Genomic DNA, 21104 nt, shown 5'->3' with positions numbered 1-21104 from the left:
ATGGTAGAAAGTGACATCAACGGGATTGTTATCTGTGTGGAAAAGGGTCTATGGTCAATCACCAGGGCAGTTGGAAAAATATGGTCGTTCGAAAAATGTGTCGCGAATCTACGAGGAGATTTGGCAAAACTGTCGAGTCCCACCCATCTAGTGACCTATTGTTAACAGCATTAAAGTATGAATGTAATTTAGCTTGGAAACACCCAGATTTAGTAAACAAGAAACGAGAACACTTGCAACAGAATCATTTGTGGAACCTGATAGAATAAAAATAAACCCAGGTGAAAATTTAATAAATTGACTGGATTGAGCAGTTAGTTTTTCCAGCCTAAATCACTTATCTGGTACCATCAGATTATCACTCTCTCGCACTGCACTCAGATTTAGATTGCATTTGTTGAAAGTAAATTTTTATTTTTCAACTGCCTTTTATATAATCTTGGTAATTATATAGTTTAATAATTTACTACTTCTTTATTGTGAAATGTATTGTTTTTATAAATATCGCCGAGCTCTACAGCTCTTATCTTTCGAATCCAGCACGCCGAAAGATAGGTAATGCTACAGGAACATGATGGCTATATTTTTAATATAACATAAATATTTTGAGAATTAATTAGTTTTTATATAAAATAAATTTGAATTAAAAAAAAAAAACTTTTATTCCTAATACTATTAATATAAAAGAAAGTAAAATTAAAATGATTACTTCGACTAGGAGCATAAACTCCAACAGAAATCTGTGTGGTTCTTTTTTCAATAAGTGCCTCTAACCTATTTGGGATGAACTACAAACAAATAAAATATAACATTAATGTTAAAGTAGCAACCATTATTAAAAAAAAAAAAAAAAAATTATTTCTGTCGTTTAGAGCTCATCCTTAACTGCATTAAAAATTTATTTAACTAGATATTGATTTTAACCTAGAATTAAAGATAAGATTTTTTTTATGCATTTAAAAATTGCAGCGAAAGAAACAAAATAAAATAACCTCAGGAAATAATCAATTAAAAAAAATATTTTTCTAAAAAACTCATTGAAAATGTTTCATAATAATAATGGTTCTAAATATGATAAAATCCTCAAACTGGATATCACTGAGGCCATTCGCATCAATATACAGTGGGTCAAAAAAGTATTCATACACTAAGTTTTTTTACTTTATCTACTGAACTTTTGTTTCTAGGATGACTATTTCTTCAGCACTGAAATCGAAGATAGTAACAATGAATTTAATGCACTCATTTTCTTTTATAAACATAAAGAATTGATTAAAAAGCAGAAAAATAATTTATTGTATGCAAAATAAGTATTCATACAGCTGATGGTTATGAATTTAAGCTTTATTCATTATGTACATATTTTAGGTACTGGGAGGCTAGCATCCAAATTGATATTAGGAAGCTCGAATTGGGATAAATACTGGTTCTTATTATCAGTTGATTGAGATGGGGCGAGAATCAGCCAAATTAAATTCCGTGATTAAAGATAAAATTGAGGCGCTACTTCAGCAAGGGTTTAGTTATCGCCACATAGGGAGGGAACTTACATTATCTCATGCGACCGTCCAGGATATAATTAAAGAGTTTAAGACAATTTCTACTGATAACGGAAGACGTTCTGGGAGGCCGAGAAAAGTTTCTGTGAGAGGAACGCGCAATCTGGTGCGGCAAGTTTCCAATAATTCCATGATAAGTGCACGCCAACTCTTGGAAAGCCTCGCGTCAACTTCAGGGATCCTTGTTACGCCACAGACATCCGAAATCGCCAGTATGCAGCGGGCTACTAAAGTAGAACTATGAGGAAGAAACCATTCATTATTGAAATCAATAGGATGAAGAGACTGGATTTCGCTCGGAAGTTTGCCAATAAGCCGCTGGAATTTTGGAAAAATATAATCTACTCTGATGAGAACTAATTCAATATTTTTGGATCCGATGGACGAAAGTTTGTTTAGAGAAGACTTAATAGGGAACTTGAAACAAAAAACATAATAAAAACTGTCCAGCACGGAGGAGGCTGTGTGATGGTATGGGGCTGCATGAGTGCTGCGGGAGGGAGAGAACTTGTCGTCATCGATGGTACTCTTAACGCTGAAAGGTACGTGGACATGTTCCGCCATAATTTAAGTAAAATTACTGGTAAATTGGGGCTCGAAAGCGCGTACTTCTTTCAACAGGATAACGATCCCTAACGTACAGCCCAAAAAACGAAGGAATGGCTGCTTTATAATGCCCGGAAACAACTTGTCACCCTCCACAGTCTCTGTACATAAACCCTATTGAAAATTTAAGGTCTTATTTGGGACGGAAAATTCGAAAATTGAAATGTTTTTCCAGAGAAGACCTCATAACCAATTTAACCAAATCATGGGAAGAAATCACGTCTTAAGAGATACTAAACCTGGTGGAATCTGTGCCAAGGGGGCTTCAAGCTATAACAAATGCAAATGGATTGCATAGAAAATATTAGGTCTTTAGTTTAGCGTTAATTATAACATTCAGACTGAGTGTTTGAATACTTATTTTGCATACAATAAATTATTTTTCGGCTTTTTAACCAATTCTTTATGTTTATAAAAGAAAATAAGAGCATTCAATTCATTGTTACTATCTTCGATTTTTGTGCTGAAGAAATAGTCATCCTAGAAACAATAAAAGTTCAGTAGATAAAGTAAAAAAACTTGGTGTATGAATACTTTTTTGACCCACTGTACCCTTTTAAGGTTACAAAAAATTTACAAAACTCCACAATATGTGGCCGTTTCAGGTGGCATGGATGAATTGGAGTATTTAAATAATATTTGATAGATTTTAATGAATTACCATAGATGTCAGATTTAGTTGGAATGAAACGAAATCTTCAGGTGAAAGTGTTGAACGTATCGATTTAAGAATATGTAATTTTCCTGATCCAAACTGGCCCCACAATAAAACAGAATTATTCGAGAATAATAATTTTGAGCACAACATCTCATACAAATGCTGTTCTGGCAAGGATGGGATATTTTGTGAGAAAGGCGCCCTAGAAAAATATAATAAAAACATTACTAAAATAACTAGAAGAATTTAAATAGAACTTGAACTGATGTATGTACAAATATAATTCCTATTTTATATTCAATTTTCTTTTCTTTTTATTGTATTAAATTAAATAACTTAACTAAATAAATAAGCGCATTAAAATCAAATTTTTATGGGTCAATACACTTACTTTGGATTGTAGTACCAGGAAGCTGTATTTAATAGATGTACAATGGAATTAAAAAACATTAATTTTTCGTCAACAAAGTAATCATATACTGTAAGTGCACAAGGAAACATTTTGACCACTTCCTTAAAAAAATTACTGAATTTTTCTCTATCAGTTTCTTCAATAGCGCCGCCAAGAGCCCATATTACGCTAAATAATAAGAAGTTATTACAATCACAAAATATATTTTGCCATAGCACCATAGTGCCTAAGTTTCGGGGTGGAAAAGGAAATGAGTATACACTGTCAGTAATGTATTTCGAGACTAAATTACCGCCCGTTTTTCATTTTACTTTAAAGCTTCATTTTAACTATTTAATTAGGACATTAGTAATACAGAACAGCATCCCCGAAAATAGATATCCAAAAATTTTAGCTATCCAAGCAATAAAACCAAACAGTGACCAAAGAAAACTTCTTCCCCACCTATACATTGTGCACCCTATCGTCCAAATCACACAACCACATCTGCGAGTCTACATCTTCTAGAAGCCTTATTTCCATCAGGATCTCTGAAGACTACTATTTACTTGACTATTTTTTTTTTTTTTAGTACTTATCTCAAAACTCTAAGTAAGCTGGGAAATAAGCATAGTTTGTAAATAAAACTGTCAAAATAATAAACGAATATTTGGATATTCCTGTGCGTTATTTAATTAAATACCTAGGCTGATGTTATTTTGTATCATTAATAAATTTCAATAAGGATAAGTGGGTTAATAAAATTGTAGATAGGTATTATAAAAAAGTTAGTTTTTATGGTATACTAACCAAAAAATAAACAACAGCTCCATCAGTTCTTTAAATTTGCCGAAATCATCCACATAATTTTCACGTTTTCGTGAAGGAATGAATACTGCTAACATCTTGCAAAGAGATTGTACTAAAACAATATCTGGTAAATGTATTACTTCTTTGCAATTTTTATTTTTATATTCCAGAGTAAGGTCTACATATTTTATAAAAAAATCACTCATCTAAAAAAAAAAAAAAAAAAAGATCGGGCACACAATTACGTAACACATATTTGAATGCTAGAAATAATTTTAAGTATCTTAAAAATGGAAACTCACGCATTCCTTGTAGTCACTATCGCTTTGTGATTTCAACCATGATAGAACATACTGTTGCCAGGTCACACATTTGGAATCGTTGTGTATTATAGAACATCTTGTGACCATAGAAGGCGAAGCAAAACGTATATTTTCCGTCTCAAATATCAATGAAACCTATTGACAATGTGAGTGCTTTAGATTTTTTTTACAGCGCATCGACTGCCTTGGTCATTAGCGCCCTTTAGATTAATAAATTATAAATTTGAACTTTAAAAAGAAGATGAAGATGTTGCAATCATTTTCTATGCCGAATACTACTTGTGAAAGGCCCCTTTATTTACTTAAAATAAAAATTAAAAAGCAAAAAGAGAAAAAGAATATCACCACCACACGTAACAACACCACGCTTTTCTATAAATTATTTTTTCAAAGAACTTTATCTTATTGAAATATAGAATAAGATCAAAATTATTTTTGGGAAGATGTTTACATGAAAAGAAAAATATTCAAAGCCTATTACTTGTTCAGGAATGATTATTCTCCCGCCATCTGGAAGAATCATCGTCCTGCTTTCGTCCATTATACTGTTCAAGCTTTCACTCCAGGATGGATCAATGGGGCCGTCAATAACAATCCACTTTTCACTAAGCGTTCGATCTGTTAAAAATAAAACAAAAATGTAACTTAATCATCTAAAAAAATCATAGCAAAGAAGAAGAACTATTAATTTTTACAATCTCTTAAATACTTTAAAATATTTTGCTTTTCAATCTTCAACGCAATTAAAAAGCGTTGATATTTTATTTTGTTGTGGGGTCATGCACATTTTATTTTCAGTAAATAACGAATACAGAGGTCAACCGATACAATAATACTTTATAAAACAATTTTTACCAGACAATCTGGTAGATTCACTCTAATTAATTTACTTACTATTTTGGGGGAAGTCCGGTACCCTCTCTTTTTGATTCGATTGTTTCTAACACTTCCAAGAGAAATTTTAAATTGCTGTCTATTTAAAAAATTAATGGGAATATTTTCTGTAAGAATCTGTTGTGTACACAATTGTAGCGAAGTTCCTGAATGATGGTTCCTCTTAACTTAATGTATATTACAATTTCTTTCAAAAATTTAAAATTTCTTCGCCTGTGAAATTGATAGTGACTATTTTGCGAATTATTAGGTGTAATTTTTCCAATCATATTGCGCTATTTGTTGCCAATAATCTTTTAATTGAATCTCTTTCTTAACTAGTTTATAAAAGTTTAAATAACTTCGAATTCATCGAAATTTACCGATTTTTATCTTCGAAGTATCATTCCATTAGTTGATTCTGTGTGCTACATATATTTTTCTTCAATAATGAGTTTTTTTCGACAATAATTCGAAAGAATTCATTTAAGAATAAAAAAAATCTTTTTTGAACGTTATTCGCACTGATTCTCAATACAATTTTTATTAACAAAATGAAGAATTTTTCTAAGATTATTTTTAAAGATTAAGTTCATTTGAAGAATTTGACCCTTCAAAATTATGTTTTATACAGTTCTTTATTATATCACCAAAAATAAAGGTAGCTTTTTAATTATGTTTATTATTACACTGCCCATAATGAACTCACCCCAGTAGAATTTATTAATCAATGAGGAGAGAAGACCGTCTTCCCAATCATTTGTTTTCGGGCTTATTTCTCCATAAATTTCACTAATTGTTAAAACTGCTGGATTCAAGGTGTAACACTTGAAAAAGAAAAACAAATAAAATAATGGCAAACTGAGGTGTAGAATGTATTCCAAATGAATTAGCGTACAAAATTGTAAGGGTTAAAGAAGAATCTAGTTTTTAACTACTGTAAATTATGTGTATATTATGTTGGTCAATAAATTTACATTAAATATTAAAAATTGCAAATTTTAAAATAAATTATAGAATATTACCTCAACATTTGGAAAATTGGCATATCCTTTTGCGTGTAAGTTCAACATTGTTGCTTTCAACAGAGTCCAAGTGGCTGTTTTTCCGGTTGCAGCGGGGCCCATTATTATCACCGCCCGTCTTGTGAATCTCAGCTCGCGTAAATGCAATACTTTTTGTAGAATAAAATCTGTACACTGCAACCATTTATTTTTTTGTCATAATTACGTCAATAATTTTTTAATGCGTTTATTTGTGCTACAATCAGCGCGTTGGCGTTGTTTCGTAACAACGAAAGAAGTGAATCGTAGGCACACACAAGTGGAGAAGTTACCCAGTGATACACTCCAAAACATTAGACGATTAGTCACTCTCTTCACTTTAAATGAGATCACTTGGCCAGTGTTTTTTAAGGCGTCTTGTCGGGTTATCATGAAGAGTTCTTGAAGAAAATTTTAAGCTAGCGGATTTATATGAGATTGCAGGTTTAAATGAAGTTTTCTGTACCTTGTTCTAGCGACTTGTGAGATTAAAGGAATGTCAGTGTGTATAGTCAGGTTGGAAACATAAAATGGAGCGTGTACAATAATTCGAAATATTTTAGATTGGATCCTTTGAAAACTTAAATCTAGAATCTTTAAAAATGTACTTCTCTAACCTGATAATTAAGGTTCTCACATTCTTCCACAATAGCATTATTTAGAACTTCATTAGTCTCTTCAATGGGATATTTATTAAAAAAAAGAATTTCACTAATGTAGTTCATTAAATTAAGTTCGTGATCCTCCATTACGTTCATGAATTTTCTAATTCCTGTTAAAATCACTTCATCCTCACTAAATTCAGATAGCCGGGCTCTAGATTCCACTATGTAATTCAATAAAGAAGTTAACTGTCTTAATTCAAAAGTATATTCCAATTGTGTATTATTCTGATGCTGCGTCAGTAGATGAACAGTGATGATCTAAAAAATTACAAAAATGTCGTTAGGCATTTTGCTGATAAAAAATATTACATTCTATACAGTCGTTTGAGATCATCCATTCTGGCTAAGTTTGGCAAAATTGTCAGCCAAAAACTACTTGGCCAAGGTGAAGCTACTTGCTTTATCTTCATTATTTTTAACTTTCTTTTTTTTTTTAAATACCTTTTTTGCAAGAACGTTCGCATTAACAAATCCTTCTCTTATCAGTATAGATTCACAAATCATAAAAAAATCTGGACATATCATGCACACTGATCGGAGCAGAAGTCTCAAAGAATCTGGCAACGAATCCCCCGCAACATATATGGCTGAAATAATTGCAAGATAATACAATCCACTATTTACTATTTTGAAATTTACTTTTTTCAGAGAAAAATTAACCTGATCGATTGTTGAACGTTATTGATAAAGTTGGGACCAATTTCGAAGTAATTCCATTGAATATAAAGTCTTTTCGCTTTGCACAAAGTGCGTTAAGAATTGTTTTGACAAGTTCAGTTAAAACGGCAAGTAGATCGCACTTAACATTAGAGATTTCTTCAAAACATATCCATGCGCCAGTCTCTGCAATTCCTAAAACAAGGAAATTATTTTTGTTATATGATTTAAGAATAGGAAAACAAGTCCTTTAAGTTCGTTTTGCAAGCGAAAGCTGAGTTGGCTAGCTAATCCTATACATTCATCGCATGTAACTCAGTGGATTCTATCATTGTGTTAGGCCAGTCTTACCTTCTCTATCTGGCCATGTATTTTTCTTTTCCTTTTCAAGTTCCCAAACTCACCAAATCCTTTCCTTTTTCCAATCCCAGATCGCAGATTGAGAAATGACTAACTCACTCTTAAATCATAGCGACCTCTGAGATTCCAAAATTAATCATTTCCCAAGATTAAGCAGCATTTCATTGTCAAGTTTAATTCTAGTACATAAATCTTCAGCTTTGAACAAAATTTATGGACTTAAAATTAATATAAAAACGGGTGGAATATGGTCTCGTTGATTACACAACGTTAAAGAAATAGATTATCTCAGGAATAGCATAGCTGAGAGACTAAAAGGTGGTGTTAAATAACATTTTGATGCCAATTGAGATGATATCGCAAAAAAGCCAAGCGGAAAAATCCTGCGAGATTACTCCTAAAAGATCTGCGAGGAGCCGGGACAATGAGCATTTGGCTGATTTAACTACAGGTACGGGCTTCTCTATTGTATTTATCATATTGTCTACTTTATTACAATAATAAAAAAACAATACGCCCCTTTTTTCACATTTCAATATTATAATTTACCTGATAAAATGCGTGCCAAACTTTTATTATTCAATGTTTCAGGCCCGTTATAAACCACAAAAAATGTTGCAAATATTTTTGCAAGTTCTTTAATAGTTTGTGTTTTACCCGTAGCTGTGGGCCCAGTACAGATACTTCCTCTGCACAAATGTAAAGCTGTAGTCACACTTAAAAACACTCTGCAAACAATAAATTTAAATACATCCTTGAGATTATGTATAGAGTCCCATTGATGCTTTTGTATGAAGCATTAGATTTTGCAAAGTAATACCTTTCAGTCAATGGTGTAATTATTATTCTTTCTAAATTTCCTATATATTCATAACCATAAGGATAATGGGTCATATTTTGATGAATTATACATTCTCGGATGTCATTTTCTCCGTAAAATCGCAACTGACTACTCCATTCATAAGAATTTAAATGAAGGCAATCTGGAAAACATAACAACATCTAAATTTAACATGCATCTACAAGTTATGTTTTATACAATTGAACATTAGTAAAACAACTTTGTTAAGACTTTATCACTAAAAATTCTGTGATAGTAAAGAATTTAATTGAGAAGAATGAATGAAGAATTATCCAGAAAAAGATTCCCTTTTAGCGATGGACGCTAGATTCGTAAGCACCATTCACAATCAGAAAACACATCGGAGTCTACATCAGAAGGGCCTGGAAAAAATTTCATATTCCATGGTTTGCTGTTTCTGTGATGACACAATGGAATGGAGAATGGTCCTTAGTATAATCTTTCAAGATACGCACATTTAGTGTGAGACACCTCGCCTCTGAGATCCGCTTATCAGGAAGATATGTCGTGAAAACTGGACGTAATTAGCACTCTTTCCAAGACTTTTCGAGAATACTAAATAATTTTAAACACAAATTATCAGAATCAACACAAATAGACAAAGTTGGTTAGTATAACCCTCTATGTTTCTTTCTATAATAAAAGAATTAAGTATCTTAAATATATTATTGGCTACCACCTGTTAATCTTTCCTGTTGGCTCGATAAAAAAGTAGATAAATAAAAAAATTTTACTAACACTGTTAGTAACGGGTAGTGTTCGAGTGAATACCAAATAAAATAGATATCCTCACTTATAGGAAGTTTACAAAGTTCTAGAGCTCATTAATTGGTTTTGCGTAAATAATGGGTTTGCGTACCAAGTCTTTACTAAGTTTTGCTCTTGGTGAAGAAGAAAAAAAATCTCAAATCTTTTATAAGTAAAGTAATCGCCTATTTTTTCTGCGGGGCTTAACGTCCAACTACCAATTAGGTGTCGTGGACGGAAAATCTTTTATAATGATTGAGATTTTTAACAAATTCTTTGCATTTACACCAAATACGTCAGTTACGGCGGCGAAAAAAGTAAAATATATTTTGTCAAAAAACTTACTGAATTTTAACAAATGATCCAGTACATCTCGGTTATGAATTTCAGTAGTAATAAGATGAACAATTTTTATTCTTTCCGACATCTTTAAATCAAGTCTTACTGAGGCTATGTAGCTCTTTATTAATTCCAGCTAAAATAAATAAAAACAGAAAAATACTAGACAAAAAATCGTTTAAAAATTTCGCTTTCGAAAATTGCCATTCAAGAAACAATCCAATATTTGTTGATTATATTGAGATACCTGACTTCGCCATTGTACTTTTAGCAATTTTTTGGGATCACCAGTCTTGAGCATTTCCGTACATTCTGATGTCCACACTATCTGAAATGAGTTTAAAGAAAACGCGCATTGTTTCAAACAAATCATACATATTTAACATAAAACGATACAAATAACTTAAATAAAAACAAGACAATTACTACAGTATCTGGTACTTTCGAGACATAACCTGTATTCTTTCATGGAAAAAAGTAACTACCGTTCTTGAAATGTGCCTTTTACTAAGTGAAAAACTCTGATCTGTGTGTGATATTGAAAAATGATGATATTAACAATAAGAACAACATGCTAAATCGCACAGAGGTATTAGTATTGGCAAAGGTCTCCTGAGGTACGATTATTGCTTTGCAAAGTTTTTAGTGAATTCTGAAATGACTATACAAAATGTTGACGGGAAATTAGCTTTTTTCAAAACTAATTTTCTACTTATTATATGTCAACAAAAACCAAAAAGGGTTAAGGGTAAGCTTTTTAAATAAGATTCAATTGTCACTTTATTAAGGACCATTTTATTTTTATCATGTAAAATATTGCAAATTAAAAATGTAAGTAAGTCATAGCAATATTTTTACTTTCTCTTACCCTTGTAAAGTAAGGACTGCAATAGTGAGGCATTAGATTTTTTTTTTTTTTTTTTTTTTGGCGCATCAACAGCTGAGGTCATTAGCGCCCGGAGCTTTTTCCAGTGCACTGCCGGCCTCCGGACAGTGTTCTCTCGTTACAGACAACACTGTCCATCACCGGACAGTGAGCTGTAAGAAGCTCCTAGGAAGAGAAAATCTAAGGGTCAGCTGCTGGATTCGAACCCGGGACCTCCGCGTGGGAGTCCAGTATGCTAACCTCATAGGCATTAGATTGTCATAGGTAATACACGTTTAAGTTCTCCTATGTATTTTTTACAAATAAGTCTGTAAGAATGTGTATCCAAAGGGGACTTAAAAATCGAAAGACGCGGAAAATTTAAATTCCACAATTAGTTTAGGTACACAGGAAACCCACAATAATTGTTAAAATATTTTAAAAGTATGGGATAAGGCTCGTCAGCATCTGAGGAATAGGTGAATGCTATTTTCTGATTTTGCTACTAATTTTCAAAAGTAGAGAAATTTCTCAAATGAGCATAAATTTAAGCTAAAAATAGTAAATATTTCTTGAATCTCTTTTGTTAAAAGATATTTTTGGCGATTGAAATTTTAGACGGATGTTAGCTAAAATTACATTTTCCAACCTAATTTTACACTTTTATTTTAAACGCAACATCTAAATTCACTGGCACACGGCATCTTCTCAGTTATTGCAGACTGAATTGCTTCCCTTAAGACATTACCGGAAGATGAACTTTAGAAGCATTTAAGAAGGAAGAATCCAGGCATAGAAATCCCAGCTTATCTTTTACATCAAGATGATTCCAAGTACTCGAAAAAAAAAAATTACAGAAACTATGAAATGAAAAATATGATTACCTTTGACGCTGTTAAACATAATTGCCCACAATGCTTTTCAGCCCACTCTGCTCGCTTAGTGATGTTTCGAAGTAGGTCTAGTGTGGCTGCTCGGAGTAATTCCCTTAAGGACGATTGCATAGCATCTTCTAAAATTTTAATTATTCATTTTGTAAATAAGAAATAGTAATCATAATCCTAATTTTATGTTCCATGAAATTACCAATGTCATTAGCCCAATCTGTTAGAACGCCTTGATATTCAATTGGTTTGATCCATCTAACAACTTCCTTTTGTTCGCTTATCATTGCTTTTCCATACTGACGACCACACTTGTATTTGTAACAAAGAAGAAATACATTTTACAAAATAATTTACCAAAAGTGTCTTTCACATTTTGTGTAATGTACAATGAATGATAACGCTGATATATTATTTTGTTTAAAGCAGTACTCACTTTACGACAGTAAAGTAAAACAATGTCTTTTGTTTCAAACCTTAAATTAAATTCGTTTTGTTGAAGCTTATGCTACCAATACTTTTAAACAGCAACAATAATTAAACAAAAACAAAGTTAGCAGCACTTGTACGCTAATAAGTTCCTCCGGGTTCAATCTCGTACATGGTGAATTAAGGCATTAATCTACATACCTCGGTAACCATTTCTATTTTTTCTATGTTCCAGAAAACAGTATTGTAATGAATTTCTTTAGGATCTGACGTACATAGAGTTTGAAATAATCCATGATTTGATTGAAAAAAAAATCTTGGAAATTTATATCTTATTTCATCCAGATATTGACTCAAAGTTTTATAAAGTTGGTCTACTTCTTTACTAATAAAATTGATTTTATCCATAAGTTCTGTAATGATGAAAACTACATTGTAAAAATAATAATAAAACAAATTTTTTTAGAATTCAAAATCTATGACCGGTACCAAAAATTATTAATGGGAGGAGATTTTTGTCAATGCAGTGAATTTTCGCAATGAGAGAAATTACAATCCAGCAAAATCAATATTTTTAAATAATTGATTTCTGACCTTTCCTATTAACTCATTAGAGCACTTCATTTTAAATTTTTTCAGATATATTTTGAAATCCTATAATAAAAGTGCTGATTTGGTGCTCTTTTAGTGATTCTGCAGACATCAATTAATTAATTTAATCAATTTCTTCTGCATGTTCCTTTCAATCTAGTTGTTGATGTGAGCTCGAAGTTCTGGTTGGTTTGCCAGTTGAGCAGGCTGAAGAATTGAGAAAGGCTGACAGGCCAATGTGATTACGCATTGGAGAAAATAAAATAATTCAACGTACACATTTCCAAAAAATGCAATGGAATATGTATTTGAACTGTCCAGTAGGGCAGTTGTGTAAGGGTTGATCGTCAAAAACTGCACGAAAATGCGTAATGGTTTTTAATAACGCAATAAAAGCATGATCAGTTGTCAGAGGTTTTTACACATGTTGATTCTGAAGTTCTGAATTTTGTGATAACAACTGTGTATATGTTTTATAAAATTCAAAGTTTTATTTTTAAAAAAGTACCTGGAAGATTAGCAATTTTGAATATATTTTTCCAGTGAAAAAATCGTAATGTTAAACTGCGCCAGTTCTCCTTTAACTTTTCAAACACATAAAATTCCAAAGAAAGCTGTTTGCGTAAATCTCCATCAGTTAAAAAGGTCTGTAAACAAGAATATTATAAAATTATCAACGGTACTGAAAACAATCGAGAATTTAGTACCGCATTTCAAGAAGTGGGCATTATTAATATGAAAACAGTTACAAAGAGCATTATAAATAAAACATATACATAACTAAGACAGCGAATTTTAGTATCTAATACTCCTCTCTGCCCCCAGTTTGATCATTATCAAAAGTGTGGTAATAAATTAGTGGGTTCAATGCGAAACCGAATTTTCAAATAATATATCACTCGACACATTTGGTTCATTGTAAAAGGCAGAAAATAAAAGCCCACAGTGGAGTGGGTCGGGTAACGGAAACATCTGTAATATATTCTTTAAAAGTATTAAATTTTGTTTCAACTTCATTCGCGTCAACTGTGTTTGTTGGCGCTCGGGTGAATTTCCAGGTTACTGTCGGCTAAGTTCAATGTTCACTTGTCACAGACCATATTGCCCAGGTCCACCAGAACTGTAGATGGTTCCTTCGAAGCGAAAACCTAGCCGTACTTGTCACTTTTGATAACTTGATTGAATAAAAAAAGTAGAAACTAATTATTTAAATTACCTTCAAATTATTTAAACCTTCGAAATGAATTAATTTAACAATATATTTCAAGATACTTAAACGCGAGAATTTTTCAGGTTTTTAAAGGAAGGAATTTTACCTTTGCTAAATTATACCCTTTCTTAAAAAAAATTTTTATCAACAGAGTAAAATAAAACAATAATACGTACTTGAAATTTCATGTATGAGTTTTGTATTTTAATCAAATATTTTACAAGAGCATCCATGGAAAGTAGATTTTCATTCCAAAATTGCACTTCTTGAATGTAAGGTTTTATAAAACTGCAAACGTATGTAATGTTATCACATGACTTTATCAATAACCTCCTCACTCATTTTTTTACCCATTTACGAAAGCAGGAAGCAAGGCTGTAGCGAATGTTTTAGCTTCTCTCTGTATTGGTTGGATTTTTTTTTTTTTTTTGTCTCATTCTGTTGACTGACATGCCCTCCATCTTTTACAAGAACTATAAAACTTAATGAACTGATCTACTAATCCCAGAATCTACTTTTTTTATTTAAATAAAACTAATAATTTGTCACATAGTCACTAAACTCTCATTTTTTTTTAAAGAAACAAACCTATTTTAAAGTAATCTTCTTAAAGATATAACATTTGTAAGAGCGCACGCATGATTTTATATAAAATTGAAATTATAGCAATGCTTTAACGTGCCGGAATATTATTTAGAGGTAGGTGGCACTTCTACTATGCAATGTACAGACAAGGCAGATCAAGAGTAACTTATGATAGCGTTAACACTAAGAATGAGCGTGAGTTTTTGGCAGGAATTTCTCAACCATGAAACCTTCTTCCTATTTCTTTTAATTTGGATCTTCTTCTGAATGTTTTGGGAGAGTATTAAAGAAAAGGGAATATTGGCACAGGCACTTTTTGCTCCCCTCTCTTCCAAAACAGAGTGATTTCATCACCTGGGAGTGCTGTACATTTGTGGTCTCAACTGGCACCAAAAGGTTCACAACAGATCTACCTTGTTTTCAGTTAGGTACTGCCCTTGCTTGCTATTTACTATGGTCTCTGCTTAAATCGCTCACCCAAAGTGCGACGTTACTAAATATCTTTTCCATTTTTTCTAATCCACGAAAGTAGCATTAAGATTATTCTTTTACCTTCATTTAAGGTGTATATGATTGCTTTTATTAGAAAGAAAATTCCTATGTAACGCTAGTAAGACTGTTGGAACCCTGGTCCAGGGCCGCCAGGTGATTTCTGGTTAATTCTGTATATCTTAATAATACTATAAAATACCAAAAAAAAAGCTAGGCGAACCTCGATGTTTTCATCACTTGAATTTCAGTTCTATGTTGTTCAATTTGCTCATGGATACGACCAAGCGAACAGATTTTATAAAGTTGTAGAATACTGGAGTATTCCATTTCGAAATCTTTGCATCCCCAGAATTGTTTAATTTCTGCAATTTTCTGTAAATATATATATATAAACCTCAGTGCTTTTTCCTTACTTGCTGTGAGAAATCATAGATACTAATAATTATGAACCTCAAGAACAAAATATGTGTTTAATATAATATATATATGATATTAAACACAGATTTTAGTAGCTATGATTTCGCACAGCAAGTAAGAAAAGCAGGGGTATGGGAAAAGGTTTGGTAAAAAATAATTTTTTAAATAAAATTTCAATGTTTAAAATATTTTCTGCAATTATTCAAAAGCGACTACTTTTAAATGTACGTATCATTTCCAAAGAATTGCAGTTAGCAAGAGTATATTTCACAATCTGAGAGCAGCGTTCAGTTCAAATAATTTATGAGACCCTGTAAGTCTAATAATAAAATTAAAAATTATATAAAGTCTAAAAAATATTAAAAAGTAACAAACATAATTACATAATATCTATAGTTAGATAAAAAATGCATAATTACATTTTCCAAAATAAATTCTTTCCTGGCCTTTTCCACAACTTTTTTAAATTCAGCGAAATAATCATAAAGCTCATTTACTAAATAAACTTTAAAATCTTCACTTGTCTCATCAAATTCTCTGAAAAATTAACAAGAAAAATAAGAGACTTCACTCAGTAAGAGGATAAATATTTTCATTTGTCCGCTGTTTCCAGCCTAATCTTTAAACTCAAGCTCTCATACAGGGATACTGACTGGTCTTCTGTACCTTAGGGCGTTGCCCATAATCTATTATAGAAAAAAATATTTACCCGGTTGATAAAAAATAAAACTGAAAAATAATTTGGATGAACCAAGCACAAGGTGCACTAAAAAAATATGCCCAGTAAGAAAAAGACTTTAAAATCTAGTAAATTACTGTTAATCATAAGTAAATTTTTCATATTATTTTCTAATTGATGTATTGTAGAAAATTTGTCATCGCTTAACTATCAAAAAGTACTTTCTTTTAATACTAAGGAGAGGATTCTTAAGTAAATACTAAGTTTACACAGGAAATAGACGTTTTAATGAAAAAATTGTTTAATGAAAATTTATTTCTGTTGAAAAACGAAGTTCCAGATATATATATTTTGCAGTCCCCCATTCGCTTAATCAGTAAATAAAAATAAAGTATGATATCAACTTACTTTGAAACTTTAGAGTGAATCTCTTCCCAATGTCTTGGTTTTAATGCAGGATCCTTCATAATATGGATCAATGGTAGAAGTTTTCTTACTGCATCCATTGCTTTAAGTAAAACCTCTACAATTCCCCAATGATTCGAGTCCAAAAGATTGTAATACATTTCAGTTATTGTAATTTTTACTTCTTCATCATTTAAATCGTAGATGTGCATGTTCATATATCGCTCATAATGTTCTTCCCATTTTCTTTTTATATCCCAAACTTTTTCCAACTTCATTAGGAACTGTAACACATCGTTAATTTTTATCATTCATTCATTTAACATATCAATCATTATTTCATTTTAGGGAAAAATTATAACAATTAAAGACGACATTTAGGGTACAAAGGTCATGTTGAAAAACTAATTAAATTTTTGTTTTTGTATGTTTTGCTCAATAAAATAATTCATCTTCGTCTAGTGTACAATATTTTATATAAAGAACAGCTCTGAACTTCCACCGTGATAAAATCGATTTAATGACGAAAAATCGCGCATCGTTTAGGTCGAAACCATTCTTCGGTTCAAAGAATCAAATTTAACGGTTATTCTAAAAGTTAAGTGGACATTGAATTAATTGAAGTTTGGCTAAATTCTGACAAAGATTTATAAAAGTAGTTCAAGAGAAATAATTGAATACTAGTGTCCTACAAATTTAGAAAATAAATAAAAACCAGAAATGCGAGAAAAATCAGCTTCTGTTTGTTTAGAACCAAGGCTTCCTAGAATACTTGCGACAATTACATTTAAAAAAAAGATTTAAATAAAATCGTTGATGTACGAACAGAATATCCTTTCGAATACCTAGCCACTTATTTTTCTTTTATGAGGTATTTGAACTAATTTATTTTCACACACCAAATGGAATGCTATGTTCGATGTCGCCTAAAAATGTTTCTAGAATAAAACTCATTTTTTTTCTATTTCTAAACGATCTGTAATAAAGCTGCGATCACTCTAATAATTAATGAGCTCAATCAGCTTATTTAAACCAATTGCCTAAGTAATCAGAAAATTAGTTTGATTTATGTAAGGGAAAAAGTTATCAATAATCAATTATATTTGTACCTTTTCACCGCATAAGAAATCATGAGAATTAGCAACTGAAAAGCGGTCTTCTATAGACAGTTCTTGGAATATTTTTTTTTCTTCTATTAGCACGTCTATGAATTTCTTTCGCAATTTATCTATCTTTTCGTGAGCATCTACAGATAAGGAAATTATTATTCAAAATTAAATATAAAACAAAAAAAATGAAAAATAAAATTGTTATACTTTGTTTTCCTGTAATAACCAGGATTATAAAAATCAATGGTAAAGAATAACAATTTTGAATCATTTCCATAATATCTAACAAAAGCAAAATTAGAAACAATATTTACAAAAATAATTAAATTCATCGTTATAATAGAAATTAAGAAAAAAAAGCAACCCCGATTGGCTACTGGTCTGTGCGTAGTTGTGGGCAGAGCCTTTGCGAGGAGGTGAGCAAAGAGTGATTTTCTGCAAATGCGTCACAGGTTTTTACTCACTATTACTTAAATCTCTTATTTTCTCTGCATAAATTTCCACTAACAAAATGAAAATTATACCAATAATATAAAAAGTAAGTATATATTTTTTTTTTAACCTGACATTTTCTTAAACTGGCAAGAACTCAAACAGTCGTATTGTTCGATTTGTTTAAGCCATCATTTAACTTAACGTTGGTGGCATTGCAAAATGTCTTGCCCGAACAGTTATCAAAGAATGGGTGCTCAGTATTTAGCAGCTGTATTGGTGATGGGAACCACATGTTAGAGGCAACAGAAAAAGTTTTCAACTAAACCTATTGCATGAACATGGAAGGGCAACCAATATCATAAAAGGTGGCCTCTTTACGGGCCAATGAATAGATGAATCGCATCATGGGTCTGGGCCTGGTTGGTTGACTGAAAAATGTTCACTTAACACTTTCCCTCCACAGGACTTTCTGTTCCTGCTACTTAATTCTTAAATGCAAACGTTAAGAAGTATCTATACATTAATGCACTTGAAAAAAACATAAGTTCTAAATTTGAACGTTTGATTCCCCAAATACTGTTTTGAAGGAATTATTAAGTAATAAGGATTCTTCCAGGCTAAATCGTGAAGTCCAAGTGAACTTGTACAATAATGATATCAGAAGGAGTTATTAAACATTAAAAAAAAACATGCAAATTTTAGTTATAAATGCTTATAGTAAAGCTATGTACCATCATCGTTCCAATCCATTGTTACAGGCCCTTCTTGGTCTATACAATCTGCCAACATTTTTACTTCATCATTGAATTTTTGGACGACTTCTTTTACAATAACTTCATATTTTTCCTTTAAAAAATTATCATTTTTAAATTAAATTAAAAAAACAAAAACGAAACACATATTTTTTCTGACTTCAACCAAACCACTGTATGGAGAATGAACATTTTAATTAGATATTAGCTGAGGAGTCAACAGAGGATGCCTGCAATAAGGTATACAAAGTTTTGTTTATTCATTTAAACAGTTTAGTTTTCCATAATTTCTGTTTCTAAGTTATTTTTGTTCTGTAGTATTTAATTCCCGTACTTATTTGGAAATTTAGTTGGTTAAATTTGACGCTATAATTTTAGTTTTGCCTGTATTTCTGCACCTTAAATTCTAACACACAGCCAAGAAAGTAAGTCAATTGTTTATTAAATACATTTTATGAACATTATTATTGCTTATTCATGAAAGTAAATTGACTATTATTTAAATATTATATTAAAAATTGGAAAACTGCGTTTTTTCGAAGTTATTTTGTGCTCATAAACAATAGACAAACACACATACGCCAATCATTTGCTAAAACAATTTTAGTTTCCTCCTAGCTATTATCAAGAGTAAGCACTGTAGGGAGGGCAAGGCTACTAGGCTTCCCTAAGCCCCAGTGAGCCTGGAACATGAGCGCAGCTAAAATCCTAAAATTCAACAGCAACCTGAACGAATCGGCAACAACCTGATTGATCAATCTAATCAATCGGGAAGTGTTGATCATGATTTGCGACATACGTCACGAGTAAATAGAAGTTACGGCAAAATACTAAAAATTAAACAGTCTAGCAATGCCAGATATTTGAACCTATAAAAGAGTGTATAAAAAAGAATTCAGCATAAAATGTCTGCTTAAACTTTAGAGTCAAGTAAGACGTTTAACATCTCTCTCACTACGTTCCTTGATGGACATTGGTTTGCCGAGAATCTGGAAGCTTATCACACATGTACCGAACGCAGCACTAATAGTAATCTTTGGGAGCAAAGAAGAGGAATGTAGCCTAGTTTTGTCAACCATCAGCCAAGCCTCTTCACGGAACGCATACTACAGGGTTAAAGCCAAAATGCACCACAAAAGATCAGTATTTTGGACCATTCCAATACCAATTTGAATGTGAAGATAAGGGTTAATATCTTTGACATTTTTTGATTAGGTTGATCAGAAACATCGAACACAGATATCACACATCTTTCGTAAAAATTGAATTTAGAATCCTGTTGTAATAGTAATTCATGATAACCATAGGAGCTTCTCACAGATTATTGTTAGGTGATGGACAGCCAGTAACGAAAAACACTATCCTGAGACCGGTAGTGCATTGATCAAGGCTTCGGTCGCTCTCTGGTTATTACAAGACCTGAGTGACCTCTGGTTTTCATTATACGATACATATAAAAGTATTAAGTTTCAGCAAGATGTTCCTCTACCAAAGCTGAGTTTTAAATTAAAAAACGTTTGGTACTCACATTTGCTCTCAAAACCATTTGTTCTCCGAGCTCAGCTTCCTTAATAAATTTTTCCCAAAGAGGTTCTAATAAATCTGCTCGTTCTAGCATACTTGAGGGGAAAGAAAACTCATACCAATCTGAGAAGAATGCCTCAAATAATGTCAAAAATGGAAATATTAAATTATCATAATAAAAAAAATGCCATAATATAAGAAATTACCAAGGAAATCCATCATTTCTGCAATTTCTGCAAATACTTTATCTTTCTTAGTGTTTTCACTGCGCAACAGTATGAAATACTGCTTTAATTCTCGAACATCTCCCACATTTTTAGGAATAATGTGCATCCTTAAAATTTAATAAACAAATTTGTCTCCTATTATATATATTTAATCACTTTTTTTTTAAATTTTTGAAAGATTTATTGTATTTGATTGTGCTTTCTTCCCTGTTGAAAGCAAATAACAATTTAAATTATGTAATTATTTTACCTTCTAGAATGTAGATAACAGTATTTGTGTATGTGTTCAATTTTTAACGCAGCTTTGGTGGCCAAATTAGTTTTTATTTCATTATGCCACACAATACATTTTTGGATTAGTTGTTTCTTTAACTCAGTAGAATCAATATTTACCCAATGTACTCTTGCTGTGTCAGAAATGGCAGCAATTTCTTTACTCAAGTTAACATATCTAAAGCCATTTATACAGTTAATTGATTTCGATAATTAACAGCATTAAAACTAAAACAGAATAATAATAGGAAGAAAAGAATAACACTAATTTCAGTCATGATGTTTTATTTTGCCGAGCATTAATCCTAGGGACTAGGTCATCTTCAGGGCTATG

The 21104-nt window shown here is 31.6% G+C and overlaps 1 protein-coding gene across 8 annotated transcripts in view; it reads right to left on the bottom strand.

Annotated features, from left to right (window-relative positions):
* LOC141457348 (dynein axonemal heavy chain 2-like) overlaps window positions 1-21104 on the bottom strand; it is a 72493-nt gene that overhangs the window by 31201 nt on the left and 20188 nt on the right. For all 8 annotated transcript variants that reach the window (XR_012460321.1, XR_012460320.1, XR_012460318.1 and 5 more), the window contains 28 exons: window positions 20748-20948; window positions 20477-20604; window positions 20275-20393; window positions 18726-18840; window positions 17560-17696; window positions 16454-16734; window positions 15786-15903; window positions 15170-15321; window positions 14049-14160; window positions 13171-13309; window positions 12273-12484; window positions 11845-11953; window positions 11643-11770; window positions 10141-10221; window positions 9900-10029; window positions 8766-8928; window positions 8495-8673; window positions 7589-7780; window positions 7370-7515; window positions 6881-7186; window positions 6246-6419; window positions 5930-6047; window positions 4829-4965; window positions 4327-4482; window positions 4025-4230; window positions 3215-3403; window positions 2827-3025; window positions 710-788 (listed from right to left, as the gene is read on the bottom strand). Coding sequence is in view for 3 of the 8 variants with exons in the window: in XM_074134214.1 (XP_073990315.1) it covers window positions 710-788; window positions 2827-3025; window positions 3215-3403; window positions 4025-4230; window positions 4327-4482; window positions 4829-4965; window positions 5930-6047; window positions 6246-6419; window positions 6881-7186; window positions 7370-7515; window positions 7589-7780; window positions 8495-8673; window positions 8766-8928; window positions 9900-10029; window positions 10141-10221; window positions 11643-11770; window positions 11845-11953; window positions 12273-12484; window positions 13171-13309; window positions 14049-14160; window positions 15170-15321; window positions 15786-15903; window positions 16454-16734; window positions 17560-17696; window positions 18726-18840; window positions 20275-20393; window positions 20477-20604; window positions 20748-20948 (4406 nt within the window). In the remaining 5 variants the exon portion in view is untranslated. The remainder of the gene's footprint in view (window positions 1-709; window positions 789-2826; window positions 3026-3214; window positions 3404-4024; window positions 4231-4326; window positions 4483-4828; window positions 4966-5929; window positions 6048-6245; window positions 6420-6880; window positions 7187-7369; window positions 7516-7588; window positions 7781-8494; window positions 8674-8765; window positions 8929-9899; window positions 10030-10140; window positions 10222-11642; window positions 11771-11844; window positions 11954-12272; window positions 12485-13170; window positions 13310-14048; window positions 14161-15169; window positions 15322-15785; window positions 15904-16453; window positions 16735-17559; window positions 17697-18725; window positions 18841-20274; window positions 20394-20476; window positions 20605-20747; window positions 20949-21104) is intronic.

Source organism: Rhodnius prolixus, unplaced genomic scaffold (genome assembly GCF_049639745.1).
Source record: "Rhodnius prolixus isolate KJV_2025 unplaced genomic scaffold, Rpr scaffold_10, whole genome shotgun sequence".
Lineage (NCBI taxonomy): Eukaryota > Metazoa > Arthropoda > Insecta > Hemiptera > Reduviidae > Rhodnius > Rhodnius prolixus.
Note: the sequence above shows the minus strand (reverse complement) of the source record. Positions and strands in the feature narration are given on the sequence as shown.